This window comes from Pseudorca crassidens, chromosome 1 (assembly GCF_039906515.1).
Source record: "Pseudorca crassidens isolate mPseCra1 chromosome 1, mPseCra1.hap1, whole genome shotgun sequence".
In the NCBI taxonomy this organism is placed as follows: Eukaryota; Metazoa; Chordata; class Mammalia; order Artiodactyla; family Delphinidae; genus Pseudorca; species Pseudorca crassidens.
Genome location: NC_090296.1, coordinates 48,346,106 through 48,360,186, shown reverse-complemented (window position 1 = coordinate 48,360,186; position 14,081 = coordinate 48,346,106). Strand labels below are relative to the sequence as shown.

Below are 14,081 nucleotides of genomic sequence, written 5' to 3'. Positions count from 1 at the left end.
AGGGGTGGGGCGGCGGCGCTCTGACACCTGGCGGCCGCGGGGGGCGGGCCGAAGGCGAGCGTGGGCTGGGATTGGCTGGGGCGGCGCGGGGAGGGCGGGGTGGAAAGAGGGGAGATGGTTGTAGGGCTTGTGTTGGTGCGGGAGCCTGGGCGGCCTTAGGGGCGCGGAGACTCGGCGGGGGAGGGAGGCGGCAGCAGCATGGCGGCCGGGCACGAGCCGCCCAGCCCTCCTTTTCCCGGCTGTCGTCGCCGCCACCGCCGCCGCCGGAGTCGCTGGGACCCTTTAGTCTGCGTGTGTTAGTTGTAAGCCCGCTGCCTCCCCGTCAGTCCTCCGGTCTACCCTCCCTCCCTTTCACCGCCACTGCCAGCCCGAGTGTCGGGCCGGCGGGCAACTCCCACTCCCACCCCACCCCACCCACAAGCCCGCGGGCCGGGACCATGGAGGACGTGAAGCTGGAGTTCCCCTCGCTCCCACAGTGCAAAGAAGACGCCGAGGTGAGTCTGTCAGTGACTGCCACGCAAAGGCCTCCCCCTGTGGCTCCTCAGCCGAGGGGCGACCCCAGGCCCCAACCGTCGAAGCCTCCGGCTCCCCGGAGTCCTGTTGCCTCTTGAGGGCGTCCCGGGACCCAGGGGCGGAGCCTCGCACTCCGGGGCTGTCAGCCCAGACCCCGGTCACTGAGTTCCTCTTCTCCTCCTGAGTCTCCGGCGCCGGAGCCGGGTCTGGTCAACTGAATTCAATGAGATGAGCAAAAACAGCCCTTTCCCCCCAGGTTTGGCGTCGAGGCCTTACTTGGAGTAAGGTTCCCCTTTTATTGCCAAAACAATGCGAGGGTAATGTTTTTAATCTTTTGAGGGGTAATCTTTGGTGTCGTCGATTCACTTGTGGGACACACGGCCCCACGTGTGGAATAGACGTGGGCCCTGAACTTGCTAAGTGTGCCTTCAAAAAGTTTCCCCGAAGTAGTTGGTTTGTTTTGGTTTGGTTTGGTTTTTGGTGTTTTTGAGGCAAGCCGTGACCAGCAGAGTAAATGTCACAAAGCTAGCTCGTTCGAATCTGAAAACTTCAATCCAAAACCTTGCCCTTTGGAGAGAAGTTAATATGGGGAATAAAATTCTTTATAACTTGTTCTCCTGATTTCTAATTTGGGGTTCTTTTTACCCCACCTTACTTCTTCCTTCCCTAACGTTTGTACTGAGTTTTTTCCCATCTATTCCTAGTTTGGAATACTTTATGGTATTGCAGAATACTAAATTAGAATTTTTCTGAAGACTCAGTTATAACAGAACAATGATATTCAGATATGCTTTAGTAGGATCCAGAAAGAAAGAAATCTAAAATCTCTATTTTTAAGAGATCATTCAGTTTATACCAAATATTCATTCTATTGAATGTCTTCATTTGTGGTTCACGTTTTTTATTGGGGGCGGATCTTTTGCTTGTGATAATAATCCTTGAGAATTTCATGTTTTAAGAGTAGACTCTTAAATAGGAAAAAAAAGTAGAATTTAGGTTAGGTTAAAAATGAATTTACACTTTTTTCTTTGTTTCATATGGAATAATGTGAATGAGGAGCATGCTTTTATATCCTCAAAATGATTCAGAAATTTCATCACTGGAAGCAACCTTAGAAATAATGTAGAGCATTCCTACTTTTAAAGTGAAGAAATTGTAGCTTACTAAGAATAAATGATATGCCTAGCACAAGACACAAGTGAGGACCTTGGTCTCCTCATTCTTAATTCATTGTCCTTTTTACTACACCTCAATTCTTCCCTGTTCTAATCTTAATAGTTCTAGTTTAAAATGTTTACAGACTTTGTATTTAATCTTTTATTGTGTAAATAATATATCTTATCTTTGCAAAGATTATAAAATCTTACGAGGAATATAGCTTCTTTTCTGTGTCGGACAGAAGTAATGCTTAAACCTAGTACATAATGATATTATCTGCTGAAAGCCAGTTCATTCCTTATTTCATAGCACTGGATGTTTGTTATCTCTCGGTTACAAGTGACAAAAACCAGAGGAGCTTAAGCAAAAAAGAAAAGAAGTAACTAAATCCAGAAAGTTTGGAGTGCAGCTGCTCTCAGGGACTTGACTAGATAGTATTATAATGCATCAGAGCTGCCTCTGCCTTTCATTAGTGCTTGTCTCTACTTTCTGTCAGTGTCTGTTCTTTTTCTTGGGCTTCTGCACAGGTATGGAGTTTGGCCATCAGTTGCTCGAGGGTCATATGCTTACAGCATACACACTGAGGAACAAAAGTGCCTTTCTCTAAGCTTCAGTGTTTAAAATCTAGAAGATTGGCCCAATTTAGGTCATATGCCCATCCTTTGGATCAGTCAAGAGAGCCAGGAAGGGGTGAATACAGTGAGGGGTCCAGTCTAGGTCAGATACTCACTCTGGGCTAGGGGAGTGAAGCTTATCATTAGTAGCCCTCCCACCAAAACCATAGGAGCATTTCATAAAAGATGGAGGATGCTTTCTGGACAGACAAAACTGTAAATAACCATTAAATAGGGCATATAGTTACTCATGAAAAACTGACTAATAAAACAATGTAATTTTCTAATTTCCAGTGAGATACATAAAATGGCAAACAGTTTTTCATGGTTATGGTGACCAGCCAGCATAGTTCCTCCACATAGAAAGCACTACCAATCACAATCCAAATCTTGCTTAAGTAAAAAAAAATTCAAGTACAGAGATTTCAGTGAAAGCTCTTAATGATTGTTGTGATCAGGCTATGGTAGCTTGATGATCCTGTCACTTCTATAAAAATATTACTTCCAAGTTTCGTGAAATACTGGTTAGAGCACTCTTTACAGGATAGTTGTTAGCAGAAATTTAGCTGTGTTTAGATGGGTTTCCAAAAAGATCATCATTCCTTTAAAACTGCTGTGATTTCCCATTGTTTTTTTTTTTTTAAACATCTTTATTGGAGTATAATTGCTTTACAATGGTGTGTTAGTTTCTGCTTTATAACAAAGTGAATCAGCTATACATATACGTATATCCGCATATCTCCTCCCTCTTGCATCTCCCTCCCACCCTCCCTATCCCACTCCTCTAGGTGGTCACAAAGTACCGAGCTGATCTCCCTGTGCTGTGCAGCTGCTTCCCACTAGCTAGCTATTTTGTAATTAATATCTGCCATCTTTGTGGCTGTGATTCAGTTGTATCGCTTTTCATGGTTATTCATTTCCTCTTTTTTTTAAAAAATGAATTTTATATTGCGAGTTCATTGGAACCTATCTGTTTGAATTATTTCTGATCTAGGTTTAAGGTATGTTCCACCGGAGAGAAAATGCATTTGCTTCTCCCAGGAACCCATGGACACTTTTTACCCAAGACCACTTGACATTAAATTTTCACTTGGCCTCACAAAGATAATTGCATTCTAATGCCAAACCTTAGTGAAGACCAGATTGGTTAGGAAGACCCCACCCCACTACTACCACCACCACCACCTACTCAGAACCAAAGCTAGGAAAGGCAAGAGTACTCATTTTTATGGGGATGAAGTGAGGCCCCACTCCCACCACTTTATCTTTCACTTAGGGTGTTGCCCTCTGGGGGTCCCAGCTTTTTGGTCATGATCTGACTTTGAGCAGGTCCTAGGCTTTGTCTCATGTGCCGTGCCATTTAAAATTAAGTCCGCCTGGAGGGGTGGGATAGGGAGGGTGGGAGGGAGGGAGACGCAAGCGGGAAGAGATACGGGAATATATGTATATATATAACTGATTCATTTTGTTGTGAAGCTGAAACTAACATACCATTGTAAAGCAATTATACTCCAATAAAGATGTTAAAAAAAAAAAAATTAAGTCCATCATGAGGATGTGGAACAACTAGAACTCCCATACATTCCTGGTGGGAGTGTAAATTGCTCTTCTAAAACTTTTGACAGTGTCTAGTAAAGCCAAATATAGGCCTACTCTGTGATTTAGTCATTCCATTGCCACTTATATATCCAAGAGCAATAAATGCATATGTCCACCAAAGAGCATATAAAAGAGTTTTCATTGCACCTTTATTCATAATTGCCAAAACCTGGAAGCTACTTAAATCTTTACCAACAGGAGAATGAGTAAATTGTGGAATATTTATACAATAGTATACTGCACAGCAGTGAAAAGGAACAAACTACTGACATACACAACAACATGGATGAATCTCACAGACATTAAGTTGAGTGAGATAAACCAGACATAAAATAGTACTGCTGTATGATTCCATTTACATGAAGTTTCAGAACAGACAAAACTAAAATCTATAGTGATGGAAGTCAGTGGTCACCTCTGAAAACAGGAGATATTGACTGAGAAGAAGAATGAGGGAACTTTCTGGGATGATGGAAATCTTCATCTGAGTGGTGATCATATGGGTATGTATGTTTGTAAAAATTGATTGAGCTCTACATTGAGATTTGGGCATTTTAGCACCTCATTATAAGTTCTTTTATACCTACATTTTAAAAGAACAGAAAGAAATATAAGGCCATGAAAAGACTAGCAGATCTTCTCAGTATGCTGTGTTTCAGTGCTTACTACCCTTGCTGGTTTTGTGCTTTCTTGTGTTTATGAGTGTGTGTCTCTCTGGGGATTTCCCTCACTTCTTAGTTCAGCTATGCATTTAAAGATACCTTTAAAAATATATTTTAACAGGGCTTCCCTGGTGGCGCAGTGGTTGAGAGTCTGCCTGCCGATGCAGGGGACACGGGTTCGTGCCCTGGTCCGGGAGGATCCCATATGCCGCGGAGCGGCTGGGCCCGTGAGCCATGGCCGCTGAGCCTGCGCCTCCGGAGCCTGTGCTCCGCAGCGGGAGAGGCCGCAACAGTGAGAGGCCCGTGTACCACACACACACAAAAATATAATATATATATATATATTATATTTTTTTAACAGTCATTTCATAGATGGTTTCTCAGGCTTTATAGTCTGCTTCTACTACATTGCCGAGACCATTTTTCAAGATTAAAAATGAAAAATGTATTTTGTTTCTCTATTTTAAAAAAAATGCTGTCTTTGTAGGAGTACTATTCTCTCTTTCCATTACAGAGATACATTTCTACCTTAGATATTAAAGATACTTTTCTGACTTGGGGAATCTGGATGGAGGGTAAAGGGAATTCCTTGTACTATTTTTTCAACTTTTCTGTAATTCTAAAATTATTTCAAAATAGAAAGTTTTTTTTTAAAACTTTTTGCAGTTTTAACTTTAGAAACCTAATTACTGTTTATAATTCTGAGTTTTAAGCAACCAAGCTAGAAACTTTTGGAATGTAGTCCATTTACAAATGAGGACTATCTGTACTATATTTGATTCTTCATTTCAATTCACTGTATTGCTTTTTTCTTTTTCTTTTAAAATATTTTCTGTCTTTTGCCATTTTGTATTATTTTCCAACTTCTTTATCTTGGTCTGCATTCCAAGAATGAACTCTGTACTTTGGTGAAGTGTATCTGTAAAGGAACTTGAACTAGACAGAATCTTAAGCCCAAGTGAGATATGGGAAAGGCTGTTTGATGAGCATCTGGCAGTTTAGATCAGGAATGGCAAATAAATACTTATCACATTCTGTTCTTCTTTCATCATTGCAGATATTGCTCAATGACCACAGCACTCTTTTCTTCCTTGAGTCTTTCTCCACACAGGGTTTTAGCTATCTACTGCCAGTTGATTAGAGTTGGCACGAATGACAAAAAGTGTATTTGACATCTCTGATTTAGAGGATCATTTTTGAGAGAAACTTCTGGAATACCTATCCTTATAATTATTGAACTATTCCATCCATTATAAAGTAACATAATCATAATTTTGGAAGCCCAGTTATTTAAAGAATTACCTTAATCGTTGTTTCTTGTCACTTAAATTTTTAGGTGCTTGTGAAGCCAATTGAATCAGCTGTTTTTATAGAACATTCTATAAGTATAATGTATTTTTAAAAAATCCATACACTTGTATATCACATCTTTAACCTTTAATTGGGTGACTTTTTCATAATGTTATTTACTTTTCTTTTGTTTTCCTTCCATTTTTAAGGAGTGGACCTACCCTATGAGACGAGAGATGCAGGTATGACAACCTTCTCATTTATTCCAGCCAGCCCGTGTTACTGTTACTATCATTGTTAAATAATTTAACCTAATTTCACAAAGGATTTGAGTCTTGTTGACTCATGATCTGTAGGTTCATCACTGAGTATTTTAAATATTAACATATTTAAAGTTGATCATGGCTCTTAAAAAGATGGGAGATGAAATTTCTATCTTAGATTAGAACCATGGACATAGTAATATATGTTTGTACTTAATGAGTCACTTTGTCTTTCTTCATCTGAAAAATTGGGTACAATATTTGTATTATTTCTAAAAGCAGTTTACTTTCTGTGTTTGTCTAGCTTAGATAAACTCAGGAGAGTTGACTGTAAAGCACATCACCCTTTTGACTAATTGCTCATCTTCGTGTCTGATTCCCAGTCAACTTTCATAGTGAAGTTCTCCAGAAGATTGAGTTGAATACTCACAGTATGGAATGAATGAATTAGTGATAGCTAACCCACATAGCAGTACTTTTTTTGTTTTGCATTTCAACTTTGCTACTCCCAAGATCAAGCAATGTCTCCCCTTCTCAGGAATCCCTTGACTTCTAAAAATCTGTTTCCTTTCTCTTTTTGTGAAAATTCACTTTTTAAAAATCTGTGATTACCCATGGGGCATTTTACTTGGTGCTATGGGGAATGCAAATATGAGTAAAATTTAGTTTCTGTCCACAAGAAGCTATTAGAAGAAATCACACCTATACACAAATAATTCTGATGTCCCATAGAACTGAACTACAAAATTATATTAGTATATAGAGTATGATACATACTCTATATACTAAAAACTTTCTATATTGAATTCACATAGAATTCACACTGAAAGCTTTCTATATTGAATTCACATAGAATAAATTTTAATTCACCATTCAGAAGTTACTTATTTAAATTGCTGGAACTGTCAATAGTCTTTCTTTTTAAGCTTTGCAAAAATACTTTACATAGGTAAAAGTTGTAATTGTTTTATCTTGTACTACTTTTGATTTGACTGAATAAGGTTTTGTGTAATTCCAAAGGGATGATTTTCTTTATACCTATTTTATTTCTAAACTATAATAGAGAATAGAAATAAAATTACAGGTGTTTTAGTAATCTAAAAGACAACAATACAATATAGTAATTCTACTCAAACTGCTTATAAAAAGCACAATGGAGGGCTTCCCTGGTGGCGCAGTGGTTGAGAGTCCGCCTGCTGATGCAGGGGACAGGGGTTCGTGCCCCGGTCCAGGAAGATCCCACATGCCGTGGAGCTGCTGGGCCCGTGAGCCATGGCCGCTGAGCCTGCGCGTCCGGAGCCTGTGCTCTGCAACAAAAAAAGCTCTATGGAAGTTCAAATATCTGACTTTTCAGAACTACATTTCAACTTTAAATATGTCATTTGATTATGTAAAGCACATCTGCATTTCTCTTCCCAGTCATTTGCTCAGTGTGGCTAGAAAATACTCCCTAAATAACAAGCTTTTTAGCAAATTATTATAACAGCTATGAAAACACTCAGCTAATCCACTTATATGGTACATATTTTGTATAGATTTAAATTGCTGATGGTAAATAGCTCAATTTTTTTTCCTAGGAAATTTTGCCTGGATTGTTTTTAGGCCCATATTCTTCTGCCATGAAAAGCAAGGTAAGAACTTTAGATTAGATTCATCAAGAGACCTTATTAACCAACTATTTGGAGTAAAATTTTTTGGTAGAAAGAGTATTATTTGAGGAAGGGTGCACCGATATTGCATATTAACAGTAGTTGTCACTCTGGAGCACCTAGTTCTTTCCAAATTTTACTAGACCAGTGATTCTCATGTTTAACCACAAATCACAAATGAGTTTTTGTATTTTTTTTCCTCATGAAATCCATGTATTTAAAAGACTTACTGAAAACTGACCTTTAATAATTTATTTACCCTCTAAGATACTAGACATCTGTAATTGCTAATCATAGTTTCTGAAAAATATGAGATACAATTAAATCCTAAAATAAGGTTATTTAACATTTTAGTTAAAGGGTAAGAGAGTGTGCGTGCACAAGTGTATACGAATGCACTCATACACACCCACACATTTTAATTGAAGTGACTCAAATCTTCTGTTCTTCCAGACTATAGAGGTCTGGATGTTCCAGGTTGTAAAGTATTGTACTATATATCTAGATGTCCTATATAGTTAACCTGAAATGTATTTCTTCAGTTACACAGTTAAAAGGGTAGATCTCATTCAAATATATGTAACAGTGTTATTGTCACTTCTAGAGGATTCAGCCCTATGAATTATGGCAGTGCTAATTCTCTTTGAATTATAATGTGAAACATTGTGTCACAAATGTTTTCCCTAATAACCTGCCTATTTAGAAGTCAGTGTTCTTGTGTATGATACTTACCTGCAGTAGGTTTTATAAAAACTGTAGAATTTAAAGCTTTTATGAAATAATTTGATGTATTTACGAATTTTAGGTGATTGGGAATTTTTTAAAGTTAATGTCATTCCTTTTGGTACTGGAAGGCTTTTTGACTGTTGAGGACTATCTAAGAGTAACCCTAGTCATTTTGATGGCTTACAGCTAAGTTGGAAAGATGGGACGTTGATAAAAAAAAATCTATGTAAATAAATACTAAGGAAAGAATATGGTAGATAACTATAGAATTAACTGTGACTTACTTTGTAAAAACAAAGTTATGCCCAAATAATGTAATATTCACAAATACTGGCCTTCAGGATGATTTTAGACTATTTGCTTTTTGTATTCTCACTGCACTTTATAAATATACCTGTTATACTCTTTCTCACATTAATTTATAAGTGTTTGTTTACAGATCTATCGTCTCAAAATCTCTCCCCCCTAATTTCACCATAAGTCGCATTGGACTGAAGAAAAGCTTCTATGGCAAAATTTGATTATTTCCCACCATGAGTCATTATAGTACAGCCCATATTTCTTTTCATTTCATCATCCAAAAAAGTAACAAAAGAATAACGGAGATAAAGAAACCTTAGGGAATAAACTCCTGTTCTAATAAACTCACTTAGTTTAGCCTATCTTTTATTACATTCAAATACAGTTTTAATAAAAGGGACATATTTAGGCTCCTTGTAAGTAGTGAACCATTTCTTTTTCTAAAATTTTTCTGTTGTTTCTAGGTATGAGATAAGGTCATAATTTGCTTTGTATAAATGAAATTCTGTTGAAAAGTAAAAACTATTTTGTGTGCTATTACTTTTGGGGTCTATCTTAAGGTTTGTTTTTCACTTAGTAATCTAATGTGCCTTCCAGGCTTGTTAAAACATGTTTTTATCCCTAATTTTATATATGTCTTCTTGTAGTTTCCCACATTAATAGAGTAGATATGAAAACTTCACATATCATAGATCAATCATAAACAAAGGAATGAATATTGAATTTACTTTGGAGTTTCCGTAAATGTGAATACAGAACATTGATTTTTTTGTTAAGATTTTTTTTTTTTAATGTGGGCCATTTTTTTTAAAGTTTTTATTGAATTTGTTACAGTACAGTTACTTCTTCTTTAATGTTTTTTGGCTTTTTGGCCACGAGGCATGTGGGATCTTAGCTCCCCGACCAGAGATTGAACCTGCACCCCCTGCATCGGAAGGTGAAGTCTTAACCATTGGACCACCAGGGAAGTCACCATTGATTCATTGTTAATCCTGCCAAATGCTTATTACCTCCTTTCCCCTGTCTCAGGATATACTCAGAAAATACAAAGATAATTTAACTCTAATCTATGCCAGACATAGGAAACCTAGCTGCAAAAATTAACATTTAAAAACCACATTTTCGGGCTTCCCTGGTGGCGCAGTGGCTGAGAGTCCGCCTGCCGATACAGGGGACACGGGTTCATGCCCCGGTCCGGGAAGATCCCACATGCCGCGGAGCGGCTAGGCCCATGAGCCATGGCTGCTGAGCCTGCATGTCCAGAGCCTATGCTCCGCAACGGGAGAGGCCACAACAGTGAGAGGCCCGCGCACAGGAAAAAAAAAAAAAAAAGTCACCTGTAAATTTCACTGAAACCTATAGTCACTTGCAAATAAAAATTATTTGATAGTTCTTAGAGTTGTCATGTTAAATTGTTTTAAATGTAGAGCCCAAAGGCACCACAGAATATAATATACTTTGGAGTTGCCAGTTTTAACTTTAGAAGAATTTTTAAACCCTAAAAGTTTAATTAGATTTTGTGAATTTTATAACTTAATTCTGGCTTATAGTAGAAAAAGTGTACTGGGAGAGGCAGGGAGTAGTCTAGAGATCAGTGATGTTGAACAACTGTTTATGTCATAGTAGTCCTCTCTAAAAAATAAAAATTGTAGTCAATATATGTAACTGCCATTTACTGAAAACCCTTGCTGTGTGTCCCAGGCAGTATGCCAAACATATTTTCTTATATAATTCTCACAACCACTCAAGTGAATAGGTAGGGTTTTCCTTATTTTCGTGTGAGAAAATTGAGCCACAGTGCTCAGATCATTAGCAGAGCTAGGATCTAGAGCTTGGGCTCTCATGACTCCAAAGCCCATGCTTTTAACCACTATATAGTATTATAAATAAATAATAAAGAGTATATAAATGTAAATTATAAATAAGTAATAAAGTATATTACACATGATACAAAGGTCAAAGTGTACAATAAGGTATATAATGAAGGTATAGTATTGTTTCCCAAATAAATTATCTTTAAGGTCATATCAAGCTCTGAAATTATAGATATAAAATAATCCTGTTAGCCTTTTGAGGACGTGTAGTGTATTAACCTTGAATCATTGAAATATTTTGCTGATCACTTTAGGTATGTTATTATGAAATTAGCTTTGATCCCCTGTACTTAAAGCTCAGATGTGGCTACATTAGTTCTAAAGTTGAGTCCTGTGTATTTTCAAATATCTGTTTTACAATAAGATGATGTTTTGTATTTTAAACTATTTCTCTACCTTTTTTTTTTATAGCTACCTATACTACAGAAACATGGAATAACTCATATAATATGTATAAGACAAAATATTGAAGCAAACTTTATTAAACCCAACTTTCAACAATTATTTAGGTAAGAATTGTTGCTATAACTTATAAAAATATTAAGGGTAGCAAACATGTAATATTTTTATTTCAAGTTGATTTTATTATATCGGATTTTTCTCCTGTATATATATGTTTTATAAAGATGGGTCATACAGTACATCATTTAAAGAATAAACTTCCTTTAAAATATTTTTAAAAAGTAATTCATGCACAGAATGTGGAATTCTAAATGTTCAAAAACATGTATACTGAAAAGTAGGTTTCCCTATTCCTGTCCCCTAGATACTCAATTCTCCTCCCTGCAGGTATCCGTTGTTTTTGAGTACGTTTCTAGAGGTATGTTACATATATAAACATATTCTTACAGATCAAGTTAGCCTTTTTAAAAAATTATGTATTTTGGAGATGGCTTCATATTATTTCTTAGCTGCATTCTTCTTTTTTTTCCCCCCACACTGCACAGCTTGCGGGATCTCAGTTCCCCGACCAGTGAAAGCCCAGAATCCTAACCACAAGGCTACCAGGGAACTCCCGCATTATTCTTCTTAAGTTGCACAGTAATCCATTGTATTACTGTACTAAAATTTATTCAACCCATCTCCTCTTGTTGGACATTTAGATTGTTTCCAGACTTTTGCTAATGTAGTGAGTATTCCAGTATATATCATTTAATTCATATGTGAATACATCAATAGGATAAATTTGTAGAGGTGGAATTGCTGGATTAAAGAATGTGAGCATTTAAATTTTAATAGATGTTACAAATTGCCCTCCAGTGAGTTGTATCAGTTTACATTCCCACTGTGAAGTAAATGAGAGGTACTCTTTCCTTGGTATCTCTCTACAACAAAATTATAAAGCATTTAAAATTTTTCCCAATCTCCTAGAGTAAAAAAGGTGTCTTGTTGTAGTTTTAATTTGCCTTTCTCATTTATCTTAAAATGATGAGGTTGAGCATCTGATGGTTTTTAATGTTCTTTGTTTTAGCTTCATTTAAAAAAATAAAGCATATATTACACATGATACAAAGGCCAAAGGGTCAAAAAGGTATATAAGGAAAATGTCTCTTTCCTCCCCTAAACCCAGCTACCTAGTCTATCTCTAGCTAGGAGGCAGCTACTATTAACTCTTTTTTTTTTGATATCATTCTAGAAATATTTGTATAAAAGCATATATGTTAAAACTGTTTTAATGTTCTGCTTTATTGTTTGTAAAAATGAAAGCAACCTGAATGTCCATCAGTATAAGAGACTATAAAATATACTGTGTGAATACACAGTAGAATACTGTAACCATGAAAAAGAATGAAGTATTTCTATGTGTGCTGATATGGACTAATCTTCAAGATTTATTAAATGAAAACAGCAAGGTGCAGAGCCATGTGTTTAAAAATATATGCAGTACATTAGGCATATATTCTTGTATATGCATAGAAAATTTCTGGACTGACAGACTAGAAACTTGATAGTAGTTACTTCTGAGAAGGGAAATTTAGGGTCTGGGATGGTAGAGAGACATTAGGTTTCATTGCAGATGTCTTTATACCGTTAGAATTTTTTATTGTGTGTACACATTTTTCAGTTAATAAAAACTAGTTTTAGGGACTTCCCTGGTGGCGCAGTGGTTGAGAGTCCGCCTGCCGATGCAGGGGACATGGGTTCGTGCCCCGGTCCGGGAGGATCCCACATGCCGCGGAGCAGCTGGGCCCGTGAGCCATGGCTGCTGAGCCTGTGCTCCACAACGGGAGAGGCCACAACAGTGAGACACCCGCGTACCGCAAAAAAAAAAAAACAAAAAAAAAAACTAGTTTTAAAAAGGGAATATCTGTAATCTAAAATAAAATAGATCTAACTTTTTCTAATTGCAAAAGAAATACTTGTTCTTTATAGATATGTTGGAAAATACAGAATGACACCAAGAAAAATATTTTAAAAGTCATCCATAAATACACAACCCAGAGGAACATAACTTTAACATTTTGGTATATTTCCTTCTAAACTTTTTCTACTGTATATGTGTATTATGTATACACACATATAGACTTGTGTATATTAAAGAAAATGAAAATGTTATATTTTAAAATGCCATAGTACATAGCTTTCTAATTTGTATAGAATTTTTGTTTTTAGTGCCAAAATGTCCTGGACACAGCTTCTGTGTGATAAGCCCTGAATTTATTGAAGTTGCTGCCACCAAAATGATTATTAAAGCAATATTGACTTTAAATTTTAGAACTTAATTACTTAACTAAGTTGTGTTAATAAACAGGTGGTGTTGGATAGGTTAGAAATGGAAGTTTTTATTTTTTATTTTTGGCCGTACCACGCGGCTTGCGGGATCTTAGTTTCCTAACCAGGGTTCGAACCCAGGGTCCCAGGAGTGAAAGCACCAAGTCCTAACCACTGAACTGCTAGGGAATTTCCAGAAATAGAAGTTTTTCACAAATTAAGGCTAGTATATTAAAATGACTTATTTTAAATGTTTTTGAAGGTGTAAAATTCCAGGACAGGTGGTCTTTTGTTGCTTGTTGCTCTACTGAAGGTTAGTTCAAACAATGAATGTTTGACTCACGGCTCTGTCAGACTGCTGCCTTCTGTTTTGGTTAGTTTCTTCTCTCTCAGACTTTGGGCTTCCTCTGAATTGTCCTCTCTGAGGTTGTGAGGAAAGGTGGCAGGGCCATCCAGAGAAAAGTCTTTTAGTCCTAGGGAAGTTGGTAGAAATAGAAGAATAACAATAAGGAAAACAGGCAATTCTTGTCTTTATTTTCCAGGTCCACTCTGATCTAGAGGAAGGTTTCTTCCTACTTGTGATTTTTCTATTTTAAGCAGATAGATTTTTTTAAATAATAAGATATCAGAGAAATGTTAACGTGTTACTTAAGGCTTTAAATGCTATCTGTGCCTTCAAGCAGTATAAAATCTATGGCTCGGTTCTTGGGAATATGATATT

The 14,081-nt window shown here is 37.0% G+C and overlaps 1 protein-coding gene across 6 annotated transcripts in view; it reads left to right on the top strand.

The window, feature by feature from the left end:
- The first annotated feature begins 125 nt into the window (after window positions 1-125).
- STYX (serine/threonine/tyrosine interacting protein) overlaps window positions 126-14,081 on the top strand; it is a 42,422-nt gene continuing 28,466 nt past the window's right edge. For 3 of the 6 annotated variants that reach the window (XR_010942929.1, XM_067735577.1, XM_067735563.1), the window contains exons 1-4: window positions 126-494; window positions 6,046-6,078; window positions 7,677-7,730; window positions 11,060-11,157. Coding sequence is in view for 5 of the 6 variants with exons in the window: in XM_067735577.1 (XP_067591678.1) it covers window positions 438-494; window positions 6,046-6,078; window positions 7,677-7,730; window positions 11,060-11,157 (242 nt within the window). In the remaining variant the exon portion in view is untranslated. Of the gene's footprint in view, window positions 495-594; window positions 831-3,825; window positions 4,388-6,045; window positions 6,079-7,676; window positions 7,731-11,059; window positions 11,158-14,081 lie in introns of those variants that run through there. The other 3 variants (XM_067735595.1, XM_067735586.1, XM_067735603.1) reach the window with 3 other exon arrangements.